Source organism: Vidua chalybeata, chromosome 3 (assembly GCF_026979565.1).
Source record: "Vidua chalybeata isolate OUT-0048 chromosome 3, bVidCha1 merged haplotype, whole genome shotgun sequence".
Taxonomy (NCBI): domain Eukaryota; kingdom Metazoa; phylum Chordata; class Aves; order Passeriformes; family Viduidae; genus Vidua; species Vidua chalybeata.
Window position 1 is genome coordinate 79,324,971 of NC_071532.1, and position 15,543 is coordinate 79,340,513.

At 38.7% G+C, this 15,543-nt stretch overlaps 1 protein-coding gene across 1 annotated transcript in view; it reads left to right on the forward strand.

Moving 5' to 3' along the window:
* SNAP91 (synaptosome associated protein 91) overlaps positions 1–15,543 on the forward strand; it is a 63,322-nt gene that overhangs the window by 22,774 nt on the left and 25,005 nt on the right. Inside the window, exons 6-14 of the mRNA XM_053938515.1 lie at positions 1,021–1,114; positions 2,287–2,398; positions 3,751–3,857; positions 5,069–5,110; positions 8,216–8,286; positions 8,692–8,697; positions 9,658–9,685; positions 11,442–11,551; positions 12,210–12,334. Of these exons, the coding sequence (XP_053794490.1) occupies positions 1,021–1,114; positions 2,287–2,398; positions 3,751–3,857; positions 5,069–5,110; positions 8,216–8,286; positions 8,692–8,697; positions 9,658–9,685; positions 11,442–11,551; positions 12,210–12,334 (695 nt within the window). The remainder of the gene's footprint in view (positions 1–1,020; positions 1,115–2,286; positions 2,399–3,750; positions 3,858–5,068; positions 5,111–8,215; positions 8,287–8,691; positions 8,698–9,657; positions 9,686–11,441; positions 11,552–12,209; positions 12,335–15,543) is intronic.

Below are 15,543 nucleotides of genomic sequence, written 5' to 3' on the forward strand. Positions count from 1 at the left end.
TTTTCTGGTCTCTGACTCCTCTAACTGGGACTTTAAGGGCACTAGATACTCTCTTGAAGCACAGTTGACACAGCAAGTGGCTTAACACCCACTGAAGATGCAGCTTGATGGGGTGCATACTAAAGATGCTCCTGCTAATCATGAATTACATACAAGATCCTTCTGACAGTTCTGGTGTGTTCTGCAGCTTGGGATTCTGACCTGTTAATGCAGGCATCACTACCAGGCTGTTCCCTCCTGCTTCTCAAACAGCAAAGAAGTCTAGAGTTCACCATGGCAGTTTTGCTGTGTAGCTGGAAGCCATTCCCTTAGTGGGCACCATACAAGTTCACTCTTGAACACTTGATGTTAAATAAAGTTAAGTTTGGGCTGCTGGGGATCCTACTATTCCTGCCTTGCTCTAAATTCCTGGAAAGGCTTTCTATGCCTGTTATTTCTGGTGCTCAGAACAAGGTGCTGCCTCAGAATATAGCATAAAATAATTAAGAATAGTGATATGCATTTCCTGTCTGCAGCCAGGACAGGGCAATACATAATGATGGTTGTGCAGGTTTGTCATAATCAGAGATAAAAATGACCATGCTTGATGACTGCTATAAGACTATGGATGACACTTAAGGAATGCTACACATCCATGGACATGTCAGCAATGAGCTGTCATTAGTTATTCATAACAAACTTTGTGCACAAAGTATATCAGTTCTCTAAGTACTTCTGTGGCAGTATTTCTAGTTAGTCATTTAAGCTCCCAGTGTCATCTTTCCATAATGAGATCAATTCCTTGCATTCATCACTCTAACACAAAACCTTTCCTCATTTGCAGTCAGGAAGGGTGGCTGGATAAAGGATTTTTCTTACCAGCTCTCACAATGACATGAAAAGCAGGAGAATCAGACTGTGGTTTTGAAATGGTTTGAAATGAGTTACAGGTGCTTCAAGCATAAATTTTAGACAACAGATCAGTTTGGGAGAAGGGAGAGAGGAGATAGCATGGCTTCTAATCTGTATTCCCTCTTGCAGAGCTGAAGGTGTAATGAGAACAATGGCTCCTGAAAAGCTGCTGAAGAGTATGCCAATATTACAGGAACAAATTGATGCACTACTTGAATTTGATGTATGTATTGAAGCTGACACAGTATTAACACTGGGCAGTGACTTAAAAGTGATGCATTGTAATGAACACCTTTCACCTTGTAGGTAATGCTTTACTCATCATCCCTTAGTGAGGGCCAAAAAAATCCCCTTTTCAGTGTCCCACTGAGGTGTCGCGACCAAGGATGGCCCTTGCCCATATGCATGAAATGTAAAGATTGCACTTTTGGTTTTGTAAAGAGAGAACTTGGAGTGTCATCTGCATCAGTGAGGGAGAAGAAATGGACAAAGCAAGGACACTTGCTGAACACTGTTTTCTGTCTCTTGGCAACCAACTTCTTTTGCAGGGAGGAAAAACCCCATTAAAATACCACATGTACATTGTTTGGCTTCCTCAAAATCATCATCTGGTTTTCAGCTGTGAACTAAATTGGCTAATGTTTAATTTAAATTGTTCATAGAAATAAGTGTGCACAATATATTTATCATGTTATGAATGCTGGTGGGATTGTTTATCTGACCTAAGGATAAAACCAGGAATCAGTTGTTGTAGAAGTCACAATGTAACATTTCAAAGAGGTTTTTGAAGGAATTCGTTCTATTTTTGGTGGGCAGCAAGATACACTTTGAGGAAGAAGGCAGAGCCCACTACAGCTCTCAGAGGAAAGGCTTTGAAGTACATGTCTCATTGTGCTTTCCATTCCTTAAATGGCATAGGAATTGTGATAGTGCTCTCAGAAGAGGAGATATTTTTAAGAAAAGAAAGACCTTTTAATAAATAAGCACATATTTTCTTCCCAAGTTAATGTGAGAAAGGATCTTGACATCATTAGTCCAAATACATTATCTCATAGACTATTAAGTTTTTGTTGAACTCTGCTGTAATCTGACATCTTTTGTCCATTTTATTAAAACTGTAAACAGCATCTCTGACTTCCTCTTCTTCATGATAAGTGAAGGAGACAAGACTAAGATGTTTACTGTTGATGTGGATACTCCTCTGCTATAGTAGATTGTTTTGGAGTGGTGGAGAAAGCAATCCTTGATCTGCTAACCAAAACTTTTGTTCAGTGTCTTAGCATGAAAACTTCAGAGCTCAATTCTGTCTACAGCAGCACCAAATACCTGGTGTAAGCCAAAATGTTTGATTGCATTTGACAATTGTTTTGTAAATAACTGATATTTTATTTGTAGGTTCATCCAAATGAACTGACAAATGGTGTCATAAATGCTGCATTCATGCTTCTGTTTAAAGATCTCATCAAACTTTTTGCTTGCTACAATGATGGGGTTATCAACTTACTAGGTAAGTAACCTGGCTTTTATCTCACATACCATACATGAGTGAAGAATCAGTTTCAGATCTGCTTCAGATTTATTTTTACTTAACTTTCATTAAAGCTACATTTTTCTTGACTCTCCTCATCTGAAATGAGAGAAAAATTTAAGCTGTACCCTCTTCCCCTTGTGTTTATCTGAGGCTGGATCATCACATGTCCTTAAAAGTGTGTAGATGCTTTAAAGACAGTGACCATTTCTGTGCTTAAAGAAATGCACAGTGCTGTGTGAGCATGTGTAATATGTCCTGCAAAGTTAGAAGCTTCTGCATTTTTAAGATGCCCACATTCTTCTGTTATATATCACAGAATCAATTAGATTTGAAAAGACCTCTGAGACCGGTGAGTCCAGCCTGTGGCTGCACACCATGTTATCACATAGATCATGGCACTGAGTGCCACATCCAGTTTCTCCTTAAACCCCTCCAGGGATGGTCATTCCACCACCTCCCTGGGCAACCCATTCCAATGTGTGATCACCCTTCTGTGAAGAAATTCCTCCTAATGTCCAACCTAAGCCTTCCTGGCACAGCTTATGACTGTGTCTTCTTGCTGGTTGTCTGGGAGAAGAGACCAAGCCTCAGCTGGCTATAAGCTCCCTTCAGGTAGTTGTAGAGAGTGATAATGTTATGTGATAGCCCTGTATGAAGTAATACACTCCTGAATGACATTCCTGATCTGCCTGAAAGCATGACTGCCAAAACTGGATGCCCTCCACAACCCTACCTACCCTCAGCCCACAAAGTGTAAAGGAGGCTGTGAGCGTGTTCTGAAGCTCAGGCAGCCTGGTGTGATCACCAGCATGACACAGTGGGTTAGGCATAAAAATTCAGTTGCAGTTTCACTGTCTACTGCTACTTAAAGTGTAAGTTTGGGTTGAAATATGTGGCAGCTGTGTTTAATAATGGACATAGATGGACTTTGGAGACTACTTAAGTGAAAAAATACAGTTCTTTGGAGTAAAGACAGTTTGGAGAGGATATATATTAGTATGTGTTCAGGTATCCTTAATTATTTTGAACTTTAAGTTGGGTAGCTACTTCACCTGCTTACTTTTCAGTCTTTAAAAGAATGTTTGACATCACACACAATGCTGTGGCTAGCTGAGGGTCAATTTTATGGTCTATGTAATTATTCAGCAGCTCAGCAAGCCCAGCTTCCAAACTATACTAGGCAAGAGATGCCACTAGATTAATGTCCAAGTAGTAAATGTTAATATAGTGTCATATTCTCGACACGTGATTTGTGTGAAAACAAGACTTGCTGATATAAGACCTAATGTAAGACATCTTAACTGAAAATTACCACATTATTTTTTTAGAGAAATTTTTTGAAATGAAAAAGGGACAATGTAAAGATGCCCTTGAAATCTACAAACGATTTCTAACTCGAATGACCAGAGTATCAGAGTTTCTTAAAGTTGCAGAGGTAAGTGGCTTTCGGTCTTCTGGAGGCCAGCATTTAAATACTGTGTGATTATTTTTTGGTTTTGTTTGTTTAGCACCGATGTAAAATATTAATTGCACTTGTTAAGCATCTGTCTCAATGGATCTTGGATCCATCGGATCCATCCAAGTGGATCTGGATCTTGGTCTGCTTCTTCAGGTCTTGTAGTTATGCCTGCTTAGGACTTCCACATGTCTCTATGGTGCAGCCAAACTCAGCTTTCCTGGTTAAATTAACAGATGACATAACTTGAAATGTTCCAATATTTTTGAGAAATGCTGTGGTAAGGGCATGCTTCTACAACAGGGTTCAACATTAGAGGAAGATGCAGCAATTGGGAATAGAAGCATGAAGATTTTTTAAGTCTGTTTTTTTGGTCTTTGCAGCCAGCATTAAGTTAACTGTAATGTGAGATTTTCCCAGTTTTGCTCTTTGTGATCATCCTCTTATGTGGATAATAGGAATATTACATGGTTAATTAACTCCTTTGCTGGATTCTCATTTGTGGTAGTTGTCTCTTTGGCACAGGGTGCACATTTTCCATGTTTCATGCTTCATTATAATGGACAGTAGTAATGAGCTGCATAAAAAGTTTGTTTCTTTGCTAATTCACTTATCTATGGAGAGACCTGATAGACTCCTTAATGGCTTGTAATGTCAGATATGAATATTGAACTTGAGGGAGTAAAGTACTTTAGAGACACAGGTCAGCTTTTTGGACAGAGGTTATAGTGACTCTACTTCAGGATTACAAGGTGCAGTGGAGCTTGCTCTTCTGCAAAAGCTGAACTAGCAGTCACTCTGAAGAACCACAGTGTGAAGCAAGAGGGCTATTAATAGAAGATTGCAGACTTAGACCTTAATTTGCCATCCTCTGAACAGTATATGACCAGTGTATTTCAGTATAGAGTATGAGGTCCATATGTGTGAAATCAAGCTCCATTTTCTTATCCTTTTATTTTAAATGGATATTTAATTTGTGGGAAAAAAAAACCCAAAAAAAAAATTAAAACAAACCTGCTGCAGGTTGTTGAAGGTAGCTACTGTAAAGATGGACATGCACTTTCTAACTTAGTAGTATTTTTCAAAAGACAGGGTGCATTATAGCTTGAAGAGCGGGTCTACTCAAAATTAATGCCTGCTGCAGTGGAATAATGCACTGAGATTTTACCTTTACTCTTTTATCTCCACAGCAAGTTGGAATTGACAAAGGTGATATCCCTGATCTTACACAGGTAAGCTTCTCTTGTAGTCTTTTTGCATTTATGTAATAAATAAAAGTTCTGTAATAAGGAAAGCACACCAGGAATGCAAATGTTGGTGAAGTCATACCACCTAACATGCTGTAGCTGCTGGCCCATTCTAAGTATCACTTGCAAATTGGCCTGGGTGCCCGGCTTTGTGTTTAATGTGAAGAGGATATTTACTTAGAGGAGGAGATCCATGCTGAAGAATTCACCTGTGGCAGTTTTGATGCCAGTAAAATTAGAACAGAAGAGCAACCCAAACTACTTAGCAGCTGCAAACCCCAACTGTTCACATAGTTTTTGTTCATGCAGTTTTTGATAGCCTCTTGAAAGCCTGGTTTAAATCAACATTAGAATAGCGTCTGTCTCCGTGAAATGCCACTTAAAAATTCTGAAAGTGAGACATCACGAGAAGGTGGAGATTATTAATCTTTGTGGATTTCAGATACAATGGGGCTGAAAAGTCTGGCCACTCTTTCAGCAGCCAAAAGAAGCATGTGCAATATCAGACCTAATCTTGAAATAGCTGACACAGTATTTTCCCCTAACTCTGTACCTCAGGGGCTCTTTTTTAACACAGTGCAGTCAGTGATGAACTAAGTCCTTAAACCAGGAGAAATCACCTGGAACCCAGTTAATGAAATATACTTTATTTTTTCTGTGGCACTTCTATCTGCTTCTGCTTGTGTTGCACCAGCCTGTTTTGCATCATCAGTCAGTGCTGCACTTACTCAGCAGCACCTTAGTTACAGCTACCTTCCACCCCATGAGCCAACACTTTAAAAAAGAACAGTTCTTTTGGAAAGAAGGGGGTCTACAAGGGGGTCTCATCCAACTTCCTGATCATTTCAGTCTCTGCCCAGGTAGTCCCTCACAGCTGTATTCTCCCAAAGGCTGCTTGGGACTCACTTGCTAAGGTTAGCCTGAGACATGCTGTACAGCCTACGTGTAAGACCTCAACAGTGTATTTCAGAGAGAAATAAATAAAAGGTGAATAATAAAACGGAATTTCAGCTAACAATTACCACACAATTCTATGTAGTATCAATGGTACCCCTAAATTCCTATAGCAAGCCATGGCAACAGTGGTAGTATTGTGCAAGAGGTTGGTTGTGTTGACGCTCCATGTGGACATACTCTGTAAATCTAGACAAGTGGTCCCAATAGTGTAATTCAAGCTGATAGTTGTCATCTTTGGACTTTATAGTTTGGCTGCAAAATTTTGGAGGCTGAGAAGGCATCTTAGTAGCTAAAAATCTTGGCTCATTTTTATTTACTAACATTTCCTAAAGTATGACAGTTTTGCCCCTAGTAGCTGCTGGGGAACCCATATCTAAGCTTCCAGCACAATGCTGACTGATAGATTATCGAATGTTAAAGCAGTATCTAGAAGAAATTAAGCAATGTTTAGTGTTGCAAATTGGGTACCAGATAGTATTTCCTTTCCAAATTGTTGCATCTGATTAGAAATTTTCTGGAGCTTCTTCTCTGAGTTCTGCTTGATAGATAAGTTTTATATTACCTTGCTGGTTTTTAAGAAACCTTTGACTAATATATTTTAAAGCTATCTAAAATGTCTAGAGGTAACTGGACAGTAAATCATGCAAGCATTTTTCAAAATCTTTTTTGTTTTTAAACATAGCTTTTACTTACATATTGAAGTCTCACAACGTGTATCTTACAATATAGTCTTTTTGAATACGTAAAAGTCTGACTCTCTCTGGATTTTTTAGTTTGTTTTACCTTTCTTCTTTTACTTCCTACTGGAGAATTCTTATAACTAGGTCACTTGTGTTTAACCAATTCTTATTATGCCCAAATGAATTAAAAGTTAATAAATATGCCTGTAAAAGCAGCAAGGTCAAGACATCTCTGCATTGCTTATATATGTAGGACATATTTAAACTCAATCTCTCATTTAAGATTATTTTGAGCATTTTAAATTTCTGAATGCATTAAGTTACTTGGTTTAATGCTGAAATCAATATGCAGGCACTGGAGGTACACAGCTGTGCATTGGTACTCACAGGTGCTATGCATCCTGAAATATCGGATTCAGCCAGCTGGCTGGTTTTCCAGTATAGGAGCAGAAGACTGGCTGTTTCCAAGCATCACAAACTAACTTGTTTGATAATTATGTCTGCCCTGAAATTAAAGATGTTATTTATGAAAAACATCAGAGGTATTGCTGTCAGGAATTGTGACTGATCTGAAAGAGACTGGTAAAGAGAATTCCCTGTTTAGAGACTGATGAACTTTTAACCCCGATGAAATTACTATATGCTACTGTGTCTCTCAAGGATTTCTTCCCTGCTTGTTGATCTTCTAGGAGTCTACTTATCCAGACTCTATTTTTATATTGGAATAGCTAAGCCCAGTGTGCATTTAAAACTACTTTTTCTATCTGCCATTGTAACAGCAAGTGCCTGTGGGTATTGGCTGCTGACCACAAAAAGGTTACTTAAAATAAAACCTAAGATCAGGGATGCCTGAAAAAGCCTAGTTTTTTTATAGTTGTCTAAAATAGAAATATTTCTGCACTTCAAGCTAGCTGCACAGTAACCTCTGCCAGGGTACCATTTTGAGAACAGCTATAAGGTTTTGTGATGTTGGGAGTCTTGAACCAAAGGGACCTCCTTCTAGGGGCATTGGAAAGGATTTTGTTTTATTTAGGCTGTAAATGCTTCCTAACCCTCTGGTCATGAAAGAGGTGTTGAGGGATCTGACTACAAGCAAAACTGATAGTGTGACCTTGAACCCTTGAATCTTAAAATCAACCCTGTGGATGCCTGTGCTGTTGTCAACATTTAACACTGATTTAAAGCATGATGAACAGCACATCCTGGATTTAGGCTTCAGGTGCTGCATAGTGGAGGTAAATGTTTTCTCTCTGCAAATTTGGATCCAGTAATGTATTTTTAAAAACTGGCTTTGCCTGAGTACTTCTAACATGGAAATCCACTGTTTCCACACTAATGTAAATAAAGTAACTCCATGAGCATCGTGGACTTCAGGGAGGTTGGTGCTGGATTTCAATCTGTGGTTAGATCGCTGCAATACATTGAGGTGTGTATCTTTGTCTTCACTTTCAAGGCTCCCAGCAGTCTCATGGAGACCCTTGAGCAACATCTAAACTCACTGGAAGGAAAAAAACCTGGCAACAAGTAGGTATATATGTTGTACCATGTATCTAGGCATAATAGAGACAGTGTGAGATTAGATGATGTTTAGGTTTGCCTCCCCCGACCTCCTTTTGTCACTTAGCTAGAAAATAAGACAAGGCTTTTCCTTTCCTTTACAAAGTCATCTTAGTGGCAACCTTTTCTTTAATTAATGGTGGTGGGGGAAACACACGGAATGACTAGATGCTTTCCAAAATGAACTAAAATTACTTGAGGAAAACTAGAAGGAACTGGGGCTTTGCTTGCTGCTAAGGCTTTTATCATAAAAATCTATTTCTTTTCTAATGGTTTTGCATCTTCATACTAGATACTTGCCATGGCTAAGTCTAGGAACGATTAAGCTAAACCTCTCTTTTCTCTTTTACTGTTGCTATCCTTGCAATTTAGTGAAGGGTAAGTACACACCTTTACACATCACTTACTTGCAAGCATGGTTATGTGTATTTTTAAAATATTTTCTTGAACACTTAGGTATTTTTTGAACACTTAGATATTATTTTTGAGTTGAGCTAAACTGTTCTTTGCTTTTGTATATAGTCATTAAGTTATTTTTTTGTCATTTCTGTGATTAGAAGATCTGGAAATCTTCTAATCTGTTCTATAGCTCCTAGGACTTACCCAATCCAAGTAATTTATGGGATGGATGCTAGTTCAATACTGGTGCAGCTTTATCTTCAACTCCTCCTTTCATCTCTTAGATCAAAGCAGCTCTAAAAATATGTAGCAGTATTTTCATACCTCATAAGGAAAGCAAACAAATGCACTGAGGTGCATTTTAAGTTATGATTAAGGCTCTGTCAGTTACTGTTAGTGTGATTTGTGTGCATGTGGAAGAACTTTCAGCTTGAACTTTCCAACTCACTGTTTTCATACTTTTAAATGTAGTTATTTTCAAGTAATTCTGACTTTCTTTAAAAGAAAGTAGACTTTGAAAATTTGCTGACACATCTTCAGAAGACTTATGTTAGATAACTGCTTCAGTATTGGTGGTGTTCTGCTGCTGTTGCATGGTTTTCTAATATGGTGACATCTTGCCCCCAGTAACTCTTTCCTGCTGGGTCCTGTAGGCCCCAAAGCAAGATATTTGCATGCATCTCTGCATTTCCTCCATTCAGTAGAGCTTAATAACCCTGTGATGCCAGTTAGCATAAAAGATTTATTTAAGATTTGAAGTAAAATTTGTATTCCTTGTCTAAAGTGGCACATGGAAGTTTGAGAAATGTAGAGGGCATGCAATTGAAGAGATCTTCAGAAAGCTTTCATGCTTAGGTTTTGGTCTTTTTGCAGGAGTTTTGACGATCAGAAACATAGTATCAAAGCTGTACTTATCTGAAAACCCCCTTTTTTTTCTAGATCTGGGGCTCCTTCTCCTCTGAGCAAGGTAAATACTGCCAGTTGCTATACTAGATAATTCTTGTTCAGGTGATACGGTTTAGAACATTGTAAGGAGTTAAATTTCTATCTCTTAATCTATTTTTTAGACTTTGCCACCTAATTGACAAAATTTGATCTTTTAATGGCTTTATAAATAGTGGCCCCATAAGATCATGTCACTGTTCTGAACAATGCAGCGCTGCAGTCTTGTGCCAGTCAGGATGCTAAGGAACTTCACCTGGATGTGATGACTGCTCCTTGTGAAAGCATAAAAGATGCACGTATTTTTATCTCAACTTCTTTTTTTTTTTTTGCCTTCACTCCACCTTAATTCTCACGTCACCAAGAAACATGCTCCAGGGTATTTCTCCTCCAAATCCTTTACCCCTTCACTCCCTCCTCAGCTTTTTAGGAGGAAGTTCTGACTCTTTTAAAACCCATGTTCATATGAAAATCCAGGAAGAAAGGAAGGAAATTTTCATTTGATATGTCTAATTTCAGAAATGACCTTCATTTGTGGGACTGCTGACCTTAAAGCAAGAGTTGCCAGTGAAAATGGCTTGGTTTGAGTGTCAGATAAACTAATGAGCTTTATGGTGTTAGTAATAGTAGCTCCTGGTATCCCTGGAGCATTGCCAGGTGCCATAGCTGTGTCTCATAATGAGTGTTGTCGAGGAAAAACTCAATAAAATCTTCTTAATCTAATGCAGGGAGTTCAATGCTTGATTCTAGAGAAAGCTCTTAAATTTCTTTCTGAAAAGACCTTTACTAAAAAAACCACAACAAAACCAACAAAATACAACCCCCACAGCTCTGCTGTTAAATATGAGAGCAGCTGGTAAGAGCTACATGATGGCTCAGAAAGTGTTCTTATAGCTTTAACCACATCTTCCTTTGTGCACATGAGGGATTGGGACCATTATAGTCTCAAACCTTACTAAAGCTTTGTTGAAAATCCAGAAAGCTTACACCCATCTGCTAGAGTTATGATAATGGGATGGCAGTAGAAGAACTCAGGAGAAAATATCTTCAAATTTGCCATTCTTTTTCCTTCTTGGAAGTGGTCAGAATGGCAAACAGTACTAAAATTAGGACTTGTTCTCAGTTGTTAGGTAAAGGATCTCTAGCATGTGAGATGCTATGCCAAAGCTTACAGTATCTTTTAGAATTAAATTGACACACTACAAGGTAACTTGAGTCTTCAAGTTCACAGAGGAGTTGCAATAGAGTCTCCTGGGTGTCTGTCCTTGCCATACTTGAAGTATCTTTATCCAGAATTGGAGCAGCTAATGAAGCAAAGTCATAGGATGAGCTGTCTTTTCTATCTTCCCAAGGACTTAACCCTGAGCGCTGTTGATGGCTCTTTCAACTCTCTTCTGAAGGTTTACAAACACACCTTTAACTAGTTTCTAACCATTTCTCTTCTCTCACCATTTCTGTGGTTAGAGTACTGAGGTGCTGTTGTGGACAAACAACTATTTCATTCCATAGACAAAATGAAGAGTCTGACAGTTACAGAAACAACTCCTTTAGAATAAACCTTGTAGAAACTTTTTTTCCTTCTTTGAAGTCACCTTGGGGTTTCTCAGCTCTACTACCATCTGAAAACTTAGTCCAGTCTTCCTTAAATCATTTCAGAGGAGAAAACAGCTCACAATAAAAAGACATGTCAAAATTGGGTTCTTAAAGTATGTGCATCTGTGCATGAGCTGGTTGGGGAGAAAGGCTGGTCTATTGAATGTATATTTAAAATATTTCTCCAGTCTTCTCCAGCCACAACTGTTACATCTCCTAGTTCTACTCCAGCAAAAACTATTGATACATCTCCTCCAGTTGATCTTTTTGCAACTTCATCTACAGCTGCTCCAGTCAGGTAAGTTAAAAAGTGTATTTAAGTTACTGAGCTTGATGTAGGTACCAAAGTCATTTGTTTGTTCATTGCCTGGAAATGGAGGGTTCTTGCTTTCTGACATGGCATGCTGAAATATGGAAGTAGAATGGTGCTGGTTTCAGTCATAACAGTTATTTTCTCTGTTTTCAGGCACCACCTGGAATTTTTTCATTTTCTCTTTTTGGGTGTTGTGGTGGGTTTCTTTTGGTTTGGTTAGTTGGGTTTGGGTCGTTTGTTTTTTTTTTTGTTTTTGTGGTTTTTTTTTTTTTTTTTTTTTTTTTTGTTTTTGTTTTTTTTTTTGTCGTTGTTTTGTTGTTGTTGTTGTTGGGTTTTTTGGGTTTTTTTTGTTGTTGTTTGTTTGCTTACTTGGGTATTTTTTAAAGAATTTTAAGTTTCATAGATCTGTTGTAATGCAATTATCAGGCAATGGAAGTAAGTTAAGGTTCCCATCCTGGGTTGTAGCATATTCTTGGGTGCTTACTAGAGGTGCCACTGCTCTAATGCTAAAGCCTGAAAAAAGTGTCTCTATGTCATCCAAAATAAGGTTGATTCCTTAATCCAGTAATGACATTTAAAAAAAAATATCTTGAAATGGACAAATTCCTCCAGTATTTAATGTCTCTCTTCCTTTTCTTGGCAGCTCTTCCAAACCATCCAGTGATCTTTTGGATCTCCAGCCAGATTTTGCCGGTACTGGGCAGGCAGCTCCAGCACCTGCTCCTGTGGGCGCTGCTGCTGCTGCTGCTGGAGGCACTTCATGGGGAGGTAGAGAAACCTCACTGTCAGCATCCCTTCTTGCAGTCTCCATCTTCTTGCCTGCCTGAACTGAAATCAGCCTCTTTCTCTGCTAGCACAAGATGTTCCCAACTCACTCCCAGGCTTCTGCTGACCTGACAGTCAGGCATCCCTCTGCAGCACAAGGCTGCTCCTTCTTTCCAGGGATATGCAGAATAGTATAAGCTGCTTATAAGTGCCTGACTGCAAAGCTGAGGGAGCCAGGATTATGTGACTAAAAGTGAGCAGGAAGGGGATGGATGAAGGTGAGCAGGTGGGGTAAGCACTTCAAAACAGAAGAACCAGAACTGCTTGTGTGTTTACTGGCAAGGTGGGAGCAGAAACCAGCTCTTCTGTTCATGGAGCAAAGCCCACAGATCAATAGGAAGAGAAACAAAAATAGCTTTTAAAACAAAAATGCATGTAAAGCAAATGGTGGCAACTTAGTTCTACTGCAAGTGTGATTACCTCTGACAAGCCTTAACATATTTTAATAAAGTATCTTTTGTGTGTGCTTAGAATATCAATATATAAACAGAAGTAGAGGGCTAACTGCTTTCAAAAAGGAGTAACTAACCAGCTCTCTGAAGTCTGACCCTGTTGTTCCAGGCAGCAGTAGCAGCTGGTGAGATGGAGGACCACAGTAAGTGTAGGCAGTGCTCGCTCTTGTCCTGTTAAAACAAGGAATTAGGCCAGTAAATGTGATTTAATTTATACAGTTGTAAACCGATTGTGGTGTAATCTTAAGGGATCCTGCGTGGCAGCTTAATGAACTCATCAGCCTGCTCCCAGCAGGAATGCAACACTGAGTCATGCTGACTCTGCTATCAGTGCTCATACTGCCAACTGGTGGCTTCTGCAGTCCCTGTTTCTGTTCTTAGCTGTAGTTCATTAAAGATGACACTGTGCTTCAGCCACTTCATTAAGAGAGGATAGCTAGGGCTGTCATGTAGACACTGTATTGCATATTCCAGTTTAATCTGTTGAATTAATTTCTTTTTTTTGTCCCTGAAAATTTCAATTTTATTAACAGAAAGATAATCTTACCCAGACAGCAAGACCAGAGAGTCATCTATTCTGGGATGCCTGGGACTAATTATTCTGCAGTATTTTGACTGTGTCCTATTTATCTTACTTTGTCATTGCCAAGCACTGAAATACAAGCTTTGAGATGTTTGAAAGAGCATGACAGAGCTAACTTTTTTAAGCAGTTGCTCATTCCTGCAATAATAGAAATACAAATAAATAGCCAGTAATATTGTAAAGTATTGATTTGCACAGAAAGTGAAAGTTGATTTGTTTGGGTTTTTTTTTCTTTTTTGTTTGGGTTTTTTTAGGGGGGGTTGTTTGGTTTTTGTTTGGGTTTTTTTGGTTGTTTTTTTTTTTTTTGGGTTTTTTTGTTTGTTTGTTTGTTTGTTTTTGGACAAAACACCCATAGTTTGGAACTTAGGTGTTTTTATTCTTCTGAATTACTAAAAACTTTAAAATTGACTAGTAATGCCCTTAGTCTTACTCCATGACAGAAAAGGACAGCTAATTATTTTCCCATGGCCAGAGATGTTACTACCCTCATTAAGTATACTTCAGTCTTATCTTGCAGAATATCATTTGGGTAACTTAGTAAGCTTCAGCTTTGTCTGCTTTACTGCTGGCAGCAGTCCAGGTATGATGACCTGTTACTGCACTGGAATCTTGCTTTTTGTTATTGTTGTTTTTTGGTTTGGTTTGGTTTTGTTGGGATTTTTTGTTTTGTTTTGTTTAGTTTTGTTTGAACTCTCTGACAGAATAAAAATATTTCACCTGGAGGGTAGGGCAGAACTGAGGCAGATCCCTGATGTGAGCTAGTGAACTCTCCATTCCTGGAGATTTTTCAAGACCTGACTAGTCTGAGCTGTGACTGACCTGATCTGGTGTTGGGAGCTCTGTTGTTCTGAGCAGAAGGGTGGACAAAATGACCTTCATTCCACCCAGGACTTTTGGGAGGCTGTGTAGCCATGCCTCCCTGCTACTTGAGCTGCTTATTCTTCTGGGCCACAGCAAGTTAATGTGGGAACTCATGAGAAAATAGTGCTAGAGGGAGGCAGCTGGAAGAAGTGCTGTGGTTCAGAATAGTCAGGAAAATGTGAATATCAAATACTTCATGTTGCAGCACCCATACATATCAACAATAAACAGTCCTGCTTTTCTCAGTCTCGCTGTCAGTGTAGATTCTATGTATTTGGGCATATGCTGTATATTTAGTATATTTGGATAATATTTGGGGTTATGTACAGTACACTGTATATTTTGTTGTATATCTACTGTATTTCTGAATACACAATATGTAATTTACCAAATGAACTATAACTTGTGAAAATATACACTTCTGTGGTATCAGGAAACCATCAAGATAGGATAATATGGTGCCTTGCAGCATACTGCAAGGAGAATAGATAGCCATTTAGCAAGTGGAGTAGACTATAGAATTACAAAACATACAGTAGGTCAAAGTCTGGATCTTTGTGAGGTTTTACTCTTGGATATAAAAGCAAACTGGCTTGAATTTCTGCTCTGAACTACCTTACAGTGTGCCTTAGGACATGGATTTGCTAACACTATTGTTACTTTAATATTACTGTACAAAAAACCACTGTTTTAAATCATTCCCATATTAAGACTAAGTGTAGATTGGTGTGCTGGATAATTGTAATTTCACTGCATTGAGTTCTATAACATAATAATAACAAAAAGGCATTGAAGACTAAGCTAATAGAACTTAAAAGTTTGCCAACAGTTGTTTATTTCAACTCTAGCTGTGAGACATTCACCTGGTGTGCAGTAATGGGATATACCAGAGTGCTGCATTTTTAATGTACTGTTCTGCTCTTTCAGAATGGTATTTTGGCTTAGTTCAGCTTGTGCCATCAGTCTCAAGTACAGCCTGCCCAAGGAACCAATTATGAAAATTGTAAACCTAAATGTAGGTTTTTGCTGCCTTTTTTACAAGTGTTGTAAAATCAAGACAAATTTGTGAAGGTAGGGCTGTGCCTGCTCAAATCATTTTGCTTCCGAATGCTGACCCACAGGGGACCATCAGGACTCTGCTTGCTGTTCAGTGTGGATAAGATGAACCCATGATCTTGTTATGGGTACAAAGAATCTAGGAGCAGCACCAAGACACTGGTTACTAAATAGGGAGCTGCTGAGCTCAGACTATCCTT